General features: G+C 52.6%; 1 protein-coding gene across 1 annotated transcript; it reads right to left on the reverse strand.

The window, feature by feature from the left end:
• Positions 1-2,305: 2,305 nt before the first annotated feature.
• S100A16 (S100 calcium binding protein A16) lies at positions 2,306-12,035 on the reverse strand. The gene is given in 4 exon segments (XM_077463859.1): positions 2,306-3,023; positions 3,025-3,084; positions 6,575-6,741; positions 11,889-12,035. Coding segments are annotated over 4 exon segments (354 nt in total). The 5' UTR covers positions 11,920-12,035; the 3' UTR covers positions 2,306-2,927.
• Positions 12,036-13,397: the final 1,362 nt, after the last annotated feature.

A 13,397-nucleotide genomic window follows, 5' to 3' on the forward strand; every position in this document is an offset into this window, starting at 1 on the left:
GATGGCTAGTAACAGTATATGTCAGATATATATAGCTATTTTATTAACATAAAATACATAAAAGACACAATTCACAAAAGCTGCTTCATTTTATTATAATAAAGAAAAATGAGAATGTATTCCGATGGCTTTGTTCCTGGTGGCTCCGCCCTCCCCGCGGCTCTTCACTTCTTTTTGGCTTTGATCTCTTTCTTGGTCTCCTTGGCCAGCTCTCCGATCAGTCTCCAGAACTCGTTGAATTTCAGCTCCTGGTCCTGATTAATGTCCAACTCCTTCAGCTTGTCCTCCAGGGAGACGTCCTGAGGAAGGGAGGAGGAGGTTAGCGAAACGTGGCGGCAGCCTGGTCATGTGACACCTACTGATATATATATATATATATAATACCAGGGAGACTGGCTCAGTGATCTCTGTACAGCGCTGCTGTATATGTCAGAGCTATAAATGTATTATAATAATAATAATAGTGTGTGACTGTGGGGGGAGGGGGACATTAGAGTGTAAGCTCCTCTGTACAGAGACTGATGTGACTGTGGGGGAGGGGGCATTAGAGTGTAAGCTCCTCTGTACAGAGACTGATGTGACTGTGGGGGAGGGGACATTAGAGTGTAAGCTCCTCTGTACAGAGACTGATGTGACTGTGGGGGGAGGGGGACATTAGAGTGTAAGCTCCTCTGTACAGAGACTGATGTGACTGTGGGGGAGGGGACATTAGAGTGTAAGCTCCTCTGTACAGAGACTGATGTGACTGTGGGGGGGAGGGGACATTAGAGTGTAAGCTCCTCTGTACAGAGACTGATGTGACTGTGGGGGAGGGGACATTAGAGTGTAAGCTCCTCTGTACAGAGACTGATGTGACTGCGGGGGGAGGGGGACATTAGAGTGTAAGCTCCTCTGTACAGAGACTGATGTGACTGTGGGGGGGAGGGGACATTAGAGTGTAAGCTCCTCTGTACAGACACTGATGTGACTGTGGGGGGAGGGGACATTAGATTGAAAGCTCCTCTGTACAGAGACTCATGTGACTGTGGGGGGAGGGGACATTAGAGTGTAAGCTCCTCTGTACAGAGACTGATGTGACTGTGGGGGGAGGGGACATTAGAGTGTAAGCTCATCTGTACAGAGACTGATGTGACTGTGGGGGAGGGGACATTAGAGTGTAAGCTCCTCTGTACAGAGACTGATGTGACTGTGGGGGGAGGGGACATTAGAGTGTAAGCTCCTCTGTACAGAGACTGATGTGACTGTGGGGGGAGGGGACATTAGAGTGTAAGCTCCTCTGTACAGAGACTGATGTGACTGTGGGGGAGGGGACATTAGAGTGTAAGCTCCTCTGTACAGAGACTGATGTGACTGTGGGGGGAGGGGACATTAGAGTGTAAGCTCCTCTGTACAGAGACTGATGTGACTGTGGGGGGAGGGGACATTAGAGTGTAAGCTCCTCTGTACAGAGACTGATGTGACTGTGGGGGGGAGGGGACATTAGAGTGTAAGCTCCTCTGTACAGAGACTGATGTGACTGTGGGGGAGGGGACATTAGAGTGTAAGCTCCTCTGTAAAGAGACTGATGTGACTGTGGGGGGGAGGGGACATTAGAGTGTAAGCTCCTCTGTACAGAGACTGATGTGACTGTGGGGGGAGGGGACATTAGAGTGTAAGCTCCTCTGTACAGAGACTGATGTGACTGTGGGGGAGGGGACATTAGAGTGTAAGCTCCTCTGTACAGAGACTGATGTGACTGTGGGGGGAGGGGACATTAGTGTGTAAAGCTCCCTCTGTACAGAGACTGATGTGACTGTGGGGGAGGGGACATTAGAGTGTAAAGCTCCTCTGTACAGAGACTGATGTGACTGTGGGGGAGGGACATTAGTGTGTAAGCTCCTCTGTACAGAGACTGATGTGACTGTGGGGGAGGGGACATTAGAGTGTAAGCTCCTCTGTACAGAGACTGATGTGACTGTGGGGGAGGGGGACATTAGAGTGTAAGCTCCTCTGTACAGAGACTGATGTGATGTGGGGGGAGGGGACATTAGAGTGTAAGCTCCTCTGTACAGAGACTGATGTGACTGTGGGGGGAGGGGACATTAGAGTGTAAGCTCCTCTGTACAGAGACTTATGTGACTGTGGGGGAGGGGACATTAGAGTGTAAGCTCCTCTGTACAGAGACTGATGTGACTGTGGGGAGGGGACATTAGAGTGTAAGCTCTGGAGGGGTACGGTGACATTGTATTTGGGGGAGGGGGGGGGACACAGTTACATTACGGTGATCAGAAAGATAAAATCTGACACGTTAAATTTATAAATAAAATAAAATATGAAATCAGCTTTATTCGCACATAAAAACAAAATACTGCGATACGTCACGTCTACAGCACATAATAATATCTTTGTATAATCTCAGTCGGTGATTGGCCGGTGAAGACATGGGGGGGTCACCCTGACAGCCCCCTAATTAGGATTTGGTGGTACCGCCGCCCTTGTGGAAGCCGCGGCACGAAACCACTGATGGCGTACAAGAGAGGGGGGGGGCAGGGGGAAAGGGTTGAACTGGCTGGGGGGGAGGGGTTTTTGGTGGATGCCAGCATCCAATCATAAGTGAGATGAAGGAGGTTTGGAATCCTTGTTCACCCTCCGGCAGCTTTCTGATTGGTCACCACAATACCCAATAGAGTGGAGGCAATAGAGGGAAGAGCGTGTATATAGAAAGGTATATATAGCACATGGAATATATGATTTATACAGGTGATGCCAACAGGGGGGTGAAGGCGCCCCCTCCTGGACTTTGTTACTTGGCTCAAAAAAAAAAGGAAGTGAAGGATTCTGGGAACCCGAGGTCCGGTGTGTTCTTAGTCCTCCAGGAACGTTCCTTCCTCGATGTACGAGGAGCGCCCACCCCTGCTGGGCGCAGGAGGCATGGCGCCTTTGGGGCACTAGGGTCGTTCCTGGCACTGCAGGGCCATCTGGAGGCTCATGTTCCGGGCGATCTCCCCGATTAAAGTCCAATACTCGTCAAAGCTGATCTTCCCCGTCCTCGTCCATGTCCAGCGACTGGATCAGCATGTTGGAGGCTTCTTTGTCCTCTGTATTCTGGGGGGGGGGGGAGAAGATATTTTAGGGTTACAATTATAAAAAACATATATATATATAAATGTATAATCTGAACGGACATTGGTTCCATGCAAATTGGGCAAAAAACCTCCAGAACAAACATTCTTTTATTATGGCCACTGGGTGGCGCTGTGGAGAGTTGGGAATACGTATCTATTTATAGCAAGAGATACAACGTAACAATTCTGGAGAACGCTTGAGGAAATTATAAATAATAGCTACAATTATTGGCTACATTTGTTTGCCAATTTCCTGTCCTACAAGTTTTATCTTGGAACGCTCTCCAGGCAACCCCTCTAAAAATTTTGCCAGGATTATTTGGGACATCGTTGGGGGAGATTTCCCCTTTGCTTCCTCTTCCCTTGACACCAGGATGGGGTCCCGGGTTTACCTGCCGGCGTTTCTGGCACCCGCCTCTCCCACCAACCCCGGGAATCTATATATAACCTTTTTACTTCTGAATTGTCCAGCTGTGCTTTTTGGCCTCTCTGGCCATTTCCCTGTAGTTTTGGATATCTTCATTGGACGCGGGAGTAGACTATGAACGCACACGCCTCCTTCCATCCAATTGCTGTACTGTTTGACACAAATAGCTATTCAACTGGGCCGTTTTAAAATATGTATCTTTTTTTTTATATCCCAGATCGTTTCATTTAGAATAACTTGTATATTTGACCAGTTCTGAAGAAGCAACGGGTTACACTCCGAAACGCGTAGGGTTTATCGAATATATAATCATGATCATTGGTTGCTTGTCCAGATTTCGAGTGCATTCACTCTCTGTGAGATATCGGAGGTACCATACACACTCAGACGCCATCTTGCACAGATATATGTACTGTTTTTTTCTAGATATGGATGTATGATTGTTATTCTATTTTGTTATATTGTTTAAATAAAGTCATTTTATATATTTTTTTGTATATGTCTGACAATCTGTGCCTTTAAAGTCCCACCCTTATGGGGAAAACCTGTACTGTACTTGACACCAGGACAGGAAGTGAGAGGAAGATGGTGACAGTAATAAAATACCAGACAACATTTCCTCATTATACTAAAAAATAAATAAATAAATTATCCTCACTTCCTGTTCCAGTGACACCGGGACAGGAAGTGAGAGGAATGGGGAGGGGGAGACCAGCGACCAGAATTTATACGTTTTTTATTCTTATTTATCAAAGTCTGTCATCCAGTATTCTTTTCCATTGCTTCCAGCACTGATGAAGCAGTTATGAGTACCTGAAACACGTTGGAGGTCTTTTCTACCCTCTCACCATGTGCAATAAAGACTGACTGGACTCACACTAAGCTTATGGCACCCTCATCCCTTCTATAAGCCTCGCATTACTTTGGAGACCCCGATATACCCCATTATGTCCAGCACATAAGCCCTGATGAAGGCGTTTTGAACCCCCGAAACATATTGGAGATAATTTTTGACCTCTCATCATGTGCAGTAAAGACTGACTGGACTCATACTAAGCTTATGGCACCCTCATCCCCTCTAAACTCTTCAAATTACTCCAGAAACCCCCCCCCCCCCCCCCAGAGATACCCCATTATGTCCTGTTCAAATCATTTGTAAGACCTCATCTGGAATATGCAGTTCAGTTTTGGGCACCAGTTCTCAAAAAGGATATCGGGGAACTGGAGAAAGTGCAGAGAAGGGCAACCAAACTGATAAGAGACATGGAGGAGCTCAGCTGTGAGGAAAGATTAGAGGAACTAAATTTATTCACTCTTGATAAGAGGAGATTAAGGGGGGATTTGATAAACATGTACAAATATATTAGGGGTCCATATAGGGAACTTGGTGTTGAGTTTTTCACTTTACAGTCAACAATGAGGACAAGGGGGCGCTCTTTACGTCTAGAGGAGAAGAGATTTCATCTCCAAATACGGAAAGGTTTTTTCACAGTAAGAGCTGTGAAAATGTGGAATAGACTCCCTGCAGAGGTGGTTATGGCCCAATCAGTGGATTGCTTTAAGAAAGGTCGGGATTATTTCCTAAGTGTACATAATATAACCGGGTACTAAAATTTATAGGTAAAGTTGATCCGGGGAAAATCCGATTGCCTCTCGGGGGATCAGGAAGGAATTTTTTCCCCTGCTTTAGCAAATTGGATCATGGCTCTGCTGGGGTTTTTTGCCTTCCTCTGGATCAACTGTGGGTATAGAATTGGGTATATGGGCTGGTATATGTATATGTGTATATGTATGTATAGTATATTTTATTTTATTTATTTATTTATTTTTTTGGTTGAACTGGATGGACTTGTGTCTTTTTTCAACCTGACTAACTATGTAACTATGTCCAGTACTTAAGCCCTGATGAAGGCGTTCTGAGCCCCTGAAACTCGTTGAAGGTCTTTTTTTGACCTCTCATGTGCAGCAGAGACTTCCTGGACTTTTTCTAAATGTATAGCATTCCTATCCCTTGTTCGTGCCTCTGATTACTTCAGAGACCCCCAGAGATACCCCATTACTTCCAACACTTAAGCACTGAGGAAGGAGATTTGCGCCCCCCAAAACCTGCTGGATGTCTCTTTTGACCTCTCACCATGTACAATAAAAACTTACTGGACTCACACTAAGCTTATGGCACCCTCATCCTTTCTATACTCTTCATGTCACTCTGTAGACCCCCGGAGATACTTCAAGATAGCCTATTACCTCCAGCACTTAAGTCCTGAGGAAGGCGTTCTGAGACCCTGAAACTTGTTGGATGTCTTTTTTGACCTCTCACCATGTGAATAATGACTTACAGGACTCACACTAAGCTTATGGCACCCTCATCCTTTCTATACTCTTCATACCACTCTGGAGACTCCCGGAGATACTCCAAGATACCCCATTACTTCCAGCACTTACGTCCTGAGGAAGGCGTTCTGAGCCCCCGAAACTTGTTGGATGTCTTTTTTGACCTCTCACCATGTGAATAATGACTTACAGGACTCACACTAAGCTTATGGCACCCTCATCCTTTCTATACTCTTCATACCACTCTGGAGACTCCCGGAGATACTCCAAGATACCCCATTACTTCCAGCACTTATGTCCTGAGGAAGACGTTCTGAGCCCCCGAAACTTGTTGGATGTCTTTTTTGACCTCTCACCAGGTGAATAATAACTTGCAGGACTTATCCTAAACTTATCCCACCTTTATTCCTTCCATACTCTCCAGATGACTCCAGAGACCCCCAGAGATATCCAGAAGAACAACTAGCTGCCTCTCGGATTCTGCCCACTTCTGGGTCCAGCACTCCCCCCAACACATTTCCTGATGACTCAAAAGGATGGCCGCCATATCTAGCGGGGCACGGGGGGTCCTGGGGGGGCTTTGCACTGCCGATAAAGGCCGTGTTGTGCACAACGATCCGCCATCGATGAGTAATGGCCACTTTCCCAGCCAATAAAATCCCCTCCCCCATGCCCCCCCCCCATTGTGAGAAGAAGCCCCCCACCTCACCGTCAGCACATGTTGGAGCTCCTGGGACACCATCTTGCGGAATTCCTTTTTGTTCATCTTGTCGTGTTTCCCCTTCTTCTCGGCGTAGGTGTAGAAATTTCGCACCAGGACTTCGATGGCGGGCTCCAACTTACTGCAAGCGGATGCCATGACTGGCCAAGAGCAGACTATGGGGGGGGGGCAATAAGAGAGAGTCAGTCATAGGAGGGTGGCTGGGGCAGAGAAAGAAGGGGTGAGGGGGGGTAGACATGGAAGGTAGGTGGGGGAGGGGGTAAGGTGTAGTAGACAAGGCAAGAGGGGCAGGAAGACATAGAGGGTAAGTGGGGGGAGAAAGTGTAGTAGACAAGGGCAAGGGGGGGGCAGGAAGGCATAGAGGGTAAGTGGGGGGGAGAAGGGGTAGGAGACAGGGGTGAGGAGGCTGAGAAACAGAGGGTAGGTGGGGGAAGGAGAGAGAGAGCAAAAACGGGTAGGAGAGAAGTAGGGATGGGGAGAGAGAGAAAGAGAGACACACAGAGGGTAGGTAGGGGGAGAAGTAGTTAGGACAAAGGGGGCAAAAAGACATATAGGGTAGTTGGGGGAAGGGGTATTAGATGGGGAGAGGGGGGCGGGAACATAGAGGGTAGGTGGTGAACAGGTAAGAAGAGAGGGGGCAGAAAGACATTGAGGGTAGTTCGGGCAAGGGATATTAGACAGGGAAGAGGGGGACAGGGAGACATAGAGGGTATGTGGTGGGGGGGTTAGAAGAGAGGGGGCAGAAAGACAGAAGGTAGGTTGGGAGGGAGAAAGAGGGGGCAGAAAGACATATTATTAGATGGGGAGTATTAGATGTGGAGAGGGGGGCAGGAACATAGAGGGTAGGTGGTGGACAGGTAAGAAGAGAGGGGGCGGAAAGACATTGAGGGTAGTTGAGCCAAGGGGTATTAGACAGGGAAGAGTTGGACAGGGAGACAGAGGGTAAGTGAGGAGGGGGGGGGGCAGAAAGACATAGAGGGTAGTAGGTGGAGGGGTTAGAGAGGGGGCAGAAAGACAGAGGGTAGGTTGGGGGGGTATAAGGGGGGGCAGAAAGAGAGGGTAGTTTGTGGAAGGGTTATGAGAGAGGGGGCAGAAAGACAGAGCGCGTAGTTGGGCCAAGGGGTATTAGACAAGGAAGAGAGGGACAGGGAGACATAGGGGGTAGGTGAGGGGAAAGGGGCAGAAAGACATAGAGGGTAGGTGGTGGAGGGGGTTAGAAGAGAGGGGACAGAAAGACAGAGGCCTTTTCTATATGTACCCCCAAAAGTAGCCACCTTCTTGTAAATGTCCCCCCAAAACTGCTCCCCTATTCTAGGTGCTTCCTGAAAGCCGTTCCCTTATTCTAGATGTCTCCCCAAAAGCTGACTCCCCTATTCTACATTCACCCCCAAAGTCCCTCAAAGAGGGACGCCTGACCAACGACACCTCACAGGGGGACGCCTTACCAACGACACCTCACAGAGGGACGCCTGACCAACGACACCTCACAGAGGGACACCTTACCAACGACACCTCACAGAGGGACACCCGACCAATCACACCTCACAGAGGGACGCCCGACCAACGACACCTCACAGAGGGACGCCTTACCAACGACACCTCACAGAGGGACGCCCGACCAACGACACCTCACAGAGGGACGCCCGACCAACCACACCTCACAGAGGGACGCCCGATCAACCACACCTCACAGAGGGACGCCCGACCAACCACACCTCACAGAGGGACGCCTTACCAACGACACCTCACAGAGGGACACCCGACCAATCACACCTCACAGAGGGACGCCCGACCAACGACACCTCACAGAGGGACGCCTTACCAACGACACCTCACAGAGGGACGCCTTACCAACGACACCTCACAGAGGGACGCCCGACCAACGACACCTCACAGAGGGACGCCCGACCAACCACACCTCACAGAGGGACGCCCGACCAACCACACCTCACAGAGGGACGCCCGACCAACCACACCTCACAGAGGGACGCCTTACCAACGACACCTCACAGAGGGACACCCGACCAATCACACCTCACAGAGGGACGCCCGACCAACGACACCTCACAGGGGGACACCTGACCGACGACACCTCACAGGGGGACGCCTTACCAACCACACCTCACAGAGGGACGCCCGACCAACGACACCTCACAGAGGGACACCCGACCAACGACACCTCACAGAGGGACGCCCGACCAACCACACCTCACAGAGGGACGCCCGACCAACGACACCTCACAGAGGGACGCCCGACCAACGACACCTCACAGAGGGACGCCCGACCAACGACACCTCACAGAGGGACGCCCGACCAACCACACCTCACAGAGGGACGCCCGACCAACCACACCTCACAGAGGGACGCCCGACCAACCACACCTCACAGAGGGACGCCCGACCAACCACACCTCACAGAGGGACGCCCGACCAACCACACCTCACAGAGGGACGCCCGACCAACGACACCTCACAGAGGGACGCCCGACCAACGACACCTCACAGAGGGACGCCCGACCAACCACACCTCACAGAGGGACGCCCGACCAACGACACCTCACAGAGGGACGCCCGACCAACGACACCTCACAGAGGGACACCCGACCAACGACACCTCACAGAGGGACGCCCGACCAACGACACCTCACAGAGGGACGCCCGACCAACCACACCTCACAGAGGGACGCCCGACCAACGACACCTCACAGAGGGACGCCCGACCAACGACACCTCACAGAGGGACGCCCGACCAACGACACCTCACAGAGGGACACCCGACCAACGACACCTCACAGAGGGACGCCCGACCAACGACACCTCACAGAGGGACGCCCGACCAACGACACCTCACAGAGGGACGCCTTACCAACGACACCTCACAGAGGGACGCCTGACCAACGACACCTCACAGAGGGACGCCCGACCAACGACACCTCACAGAGGGACGCCTGACCAACGACACCTCACAGAGGGACGCCTGACCAACGACACCTCACAGAGGGACGCCTTACCAACGACACCTCACAGAGGGACACCCGACCAATCACACCTCACAGAGGGACGCCCGACCAACGACACCTCACAGGGGGACACCTGACCGACGACACCTCACAGGGGGACGCCTTACCAACCACACCTCACAGAGGGACGCCCGACCAACGACACCTCACAGAGGGACACCCGACCAACGACACCTCACAGAGGGACGCCCGACCAACCACACCTCACAGAGGGACGCCCGACCAACCACACCTCACAGAGGGACGCCCGACCAACCACACCTCACAGAGGGACGCCCGACCAACCACACCTCACAGAGGGACGCCCGACCAACCACACCTCACAGAGGGACGCCCGACCAACCACACCTCACAGAGGGACGCCCGACCAACCACACCTCACAGAGGGACGCCCGACCAACCACACCTCACAGAGGGACGCCCGACCAACCACACCTCACAGAGGGACGCCCGACCAACCACACCTCACAGAGGGACGCCCGACCAACCACACCTCACAGAGGGACGCCCGACCAACCACACCTCACAGAGGGACGCCCGACCAACCACACCTCACAGAGGGACGCCCGACCAACGACACCTCACAGAGGGACGCCCGACCAACGACACCTCACAGAGGGACGCCCGACCAACGACACCTCACAGAGGGACACCCGACCAACGACACCTCACAGAGGGACGCCCGACCAACGACACCTCACAGAGGGACGCCCGACCAACGACACCTCACAGAAGGACGCCCGACCAACGACACCTCACAGAGGGACGCCCGACCAACGACACCTCACAGGGGGACACCTGACCGACGACACCTCACAGGGGGACGCCTTACCAACCACACCTCACAGAGGGACGCCCGACCAACGACACCTCACAGAGGGACACCCGACCAACGACACCTCACAGAGGGACGCCCGACCAACCACACCTCACAGAGGGACGCCCGACCAACGACACCTCACAGAGGGACGCCCGACCAACGACACCTCACAGAGGGACGCCCGACCAACCACACCTCACAGAGGGACGCCCGACCAACCACACCTCACAGAGGGACGCCCGACCAACCACACCTCACAGAGGGACGCCCGACCAACCACACCTCACAGAGGGACGCCTCACAGAGGGACGCCCGACCAACGACACCTCACAGAAGGACGCCCGACCAACGACACCTCACAGAGGGACGCCCAACCAACCACACCTCACAGAGGGACGCCCGACCAACGACACCTCACAGAGGGACGCCTGACCAACGACACCTCACAGGGGGACGCCTGACCAACGACACCTCACAGGGGGACACCTGACCAACGACACCTCACAGGGGGACACCTGACCAATGACACCTCACTGGGGAACGCCTGACCAATCACACCTCACAGAGGGACCCCTGACCAACGACACCTCACAGAGGGACACCTGACCAATGACACCTCACTGGGGAACGCCTGACCAATCACACCTCACAGAGGGACCCCTGACCAACGACACCTCACAGAGGGACACCTGACCAACGACACCTCACTGGGGAACGCCTGACCAATCACACCTCACAGAGGGACACCTGACCAACGACACCTCACAGAGGGACACCTGACCAACGACACCTCACAGAGGGACACCTGACCAATCACACCTCACAGAGGGACACCTGACCAACGACACCTCACAGGGGGACGCCTGACCAACGACACCTCACAGGGGGACGCCTGACCAACGACACCTCACAGGGGGACACCTGACCAATGACACCTCACTGGGGAACGCCTGACCAATCACACCTCACAGAGGGACCCCTGACCAACGACACCTCACAGAGGGACACCTGACCAATGACACCTCACTGGGGAACGCCTGACCAATCACACCTCACAGAGGGACACCTGACCAACGACACCTCACTGGGGAACGCCTGACCAATCACACCTCACAGAGGGACGCCTGACCAATCACACCTCACAGAGGGACGCCTGACCAATCACACCTCACAGAGGGACGCCTGACCAATCACACCTCACAGAGGGACGCCTGACCAACGACACCTCACAGAGGGACACCTGACCAACGACACCTCACAGAGGGACGCCTGACCAATCACACCTCACAGAGGGACACCCGACCAATCACACCTCACAGAGGGACACCCGACCAATCACACCTCACAGAGGGACACCCGACCAATCACACCTCACAGAGGGACACCCGACCAATCACACCTCACAGAGGGACACCCGACCTATCACACCTCACAGAGGGACACCCGACCAATCACACCTCACCTGATTCATTTGATTTGTTTCCTTTTCTCATGTCTTGGTTGGTGCAGACAAGTCATGCAGAGGATGAGGGTTGCCTGGACCCCAGTACTGGATATCCCCCCCATCGCCATGTCCTTTGTACCTCCCCATCCCCGGATACCCCTCCAGTGTGCCGCATTTGTACAGCGCCGAGCACAACAACAACAACAACACCTTAAAACAAAGATATTGGTTATATCGATCCCCTCTCCCCCCCCCCCACCATCTGCTATCCGCCCCCTGTCCCCCATTAATCTCCCCTCCCCTCCCCTCTCTTCTCCCTTCCCAGAAGAGTCTTCTGTCCTCCACCCCCCCCCCCCCCACCCGGGGATTTGCTTTCATTTTCATTTTATTCCTCCGGATCCGCGCCGCTCGCCCTCCGTTATATCGCCCCCCCCCATTATTATATTATATATATATATGTGTGTGTGTGTATATATATATATGTATATATGGGGTATATAGGAATCATCAGAAACATTACCAGCTCCCTCCACTCCCAGCTCTTCCTCTCGCCTTCCTCCTGATCCTGGTTGGTTATATATGGGAGGTCACACGCGAGGAAGAACTCCGCCTGCTCTGATTGCAAGCTCTTCAGCCCTCCCAGCTCTCCTGTCACCGTTTTGTTACATTGTAACTCTTTCATTTCCTTCCTTTCCTGGGATTGTCCCCAAGAAACCTGAAGGACAATCTTCTGACCTCCTCTGCAGGTGAACCGTCCAGGTCCATGGGGGGGGAGGGGTTGGGGGGTTAACCCTTTCACCGCCAGAACTCTTTTTGCTCACGTTTAAAAAATTATTTTAGGACAGAAAATTACGCAACCCCCCCCCCCCCAAATATTTTATTCACAATATTGTCAAAAGTATTGGGACTTTAATGAAATCCCAGTCTTCGTACGATATTCGGATCGGGTGTACGGGCCAGAAGTCCGGAGGGGTTCAATATTGAGTTGGCTCCGCCCCTTCGCAGCTATAACACCTTCACCTCTTCTGGGAAGGCCGTCCACAAGGTTTAGGAGGGTGTCTATGGGAAATGGTTTTAGTGTTGCGCAAATGGGGGAATACAAGCAAGGAGAGGAAGAGTAGGGTTGCCACCTGTCCAGGATTCACCCGGACAGTTCGGGGTTTGGAATCATGCGTCCGGGTTTCAGACTGCCTGAAACCCGGACACATTATTTAGACTGGACTATGGCTTGCGGGCAGGGTTGCTGGCTGCAGTTGTCTAAGTTGAGAGTGTCTGTTACACTCTTTTTCACACTGCCCAAAGCCATCACTAACAACACCCCCCCCCCACCCCAAACACATACAGATGGGAGAAGAGAGAGGGCACAATCTGCACCTCCTCCCCCCACCCCTACCCCTCTGTTTCTGCCCACACTCCAATCCCTGGCGCTGTGCCTCAGAAAAGGAAAGTTAGGGCTGGAAATATTAAGTCCAGCAGCCTCAGATACATCTGGATGACAGCTGCTGACTGCCAAGGGGTGAGTGAGCT

The sequence above is a fragment of the Lithobates pipiens genome, unplaced genomic scaffold (assembly GCF_037356315.1).
Source record: "Lithobates pipiens isolate NorthernLeopardFrog02 unplaced genomic scaffold, aLitPip1_a1.2 Scaffold_30, whole genome shotgun sequence".
In the NCBI taxonomy this organism is placed as follows: Eukaryota; Metazoa; Chordata; class Amphibia; order Anura; family Ranidae; genus Lithobates; species Lithobates pipiens.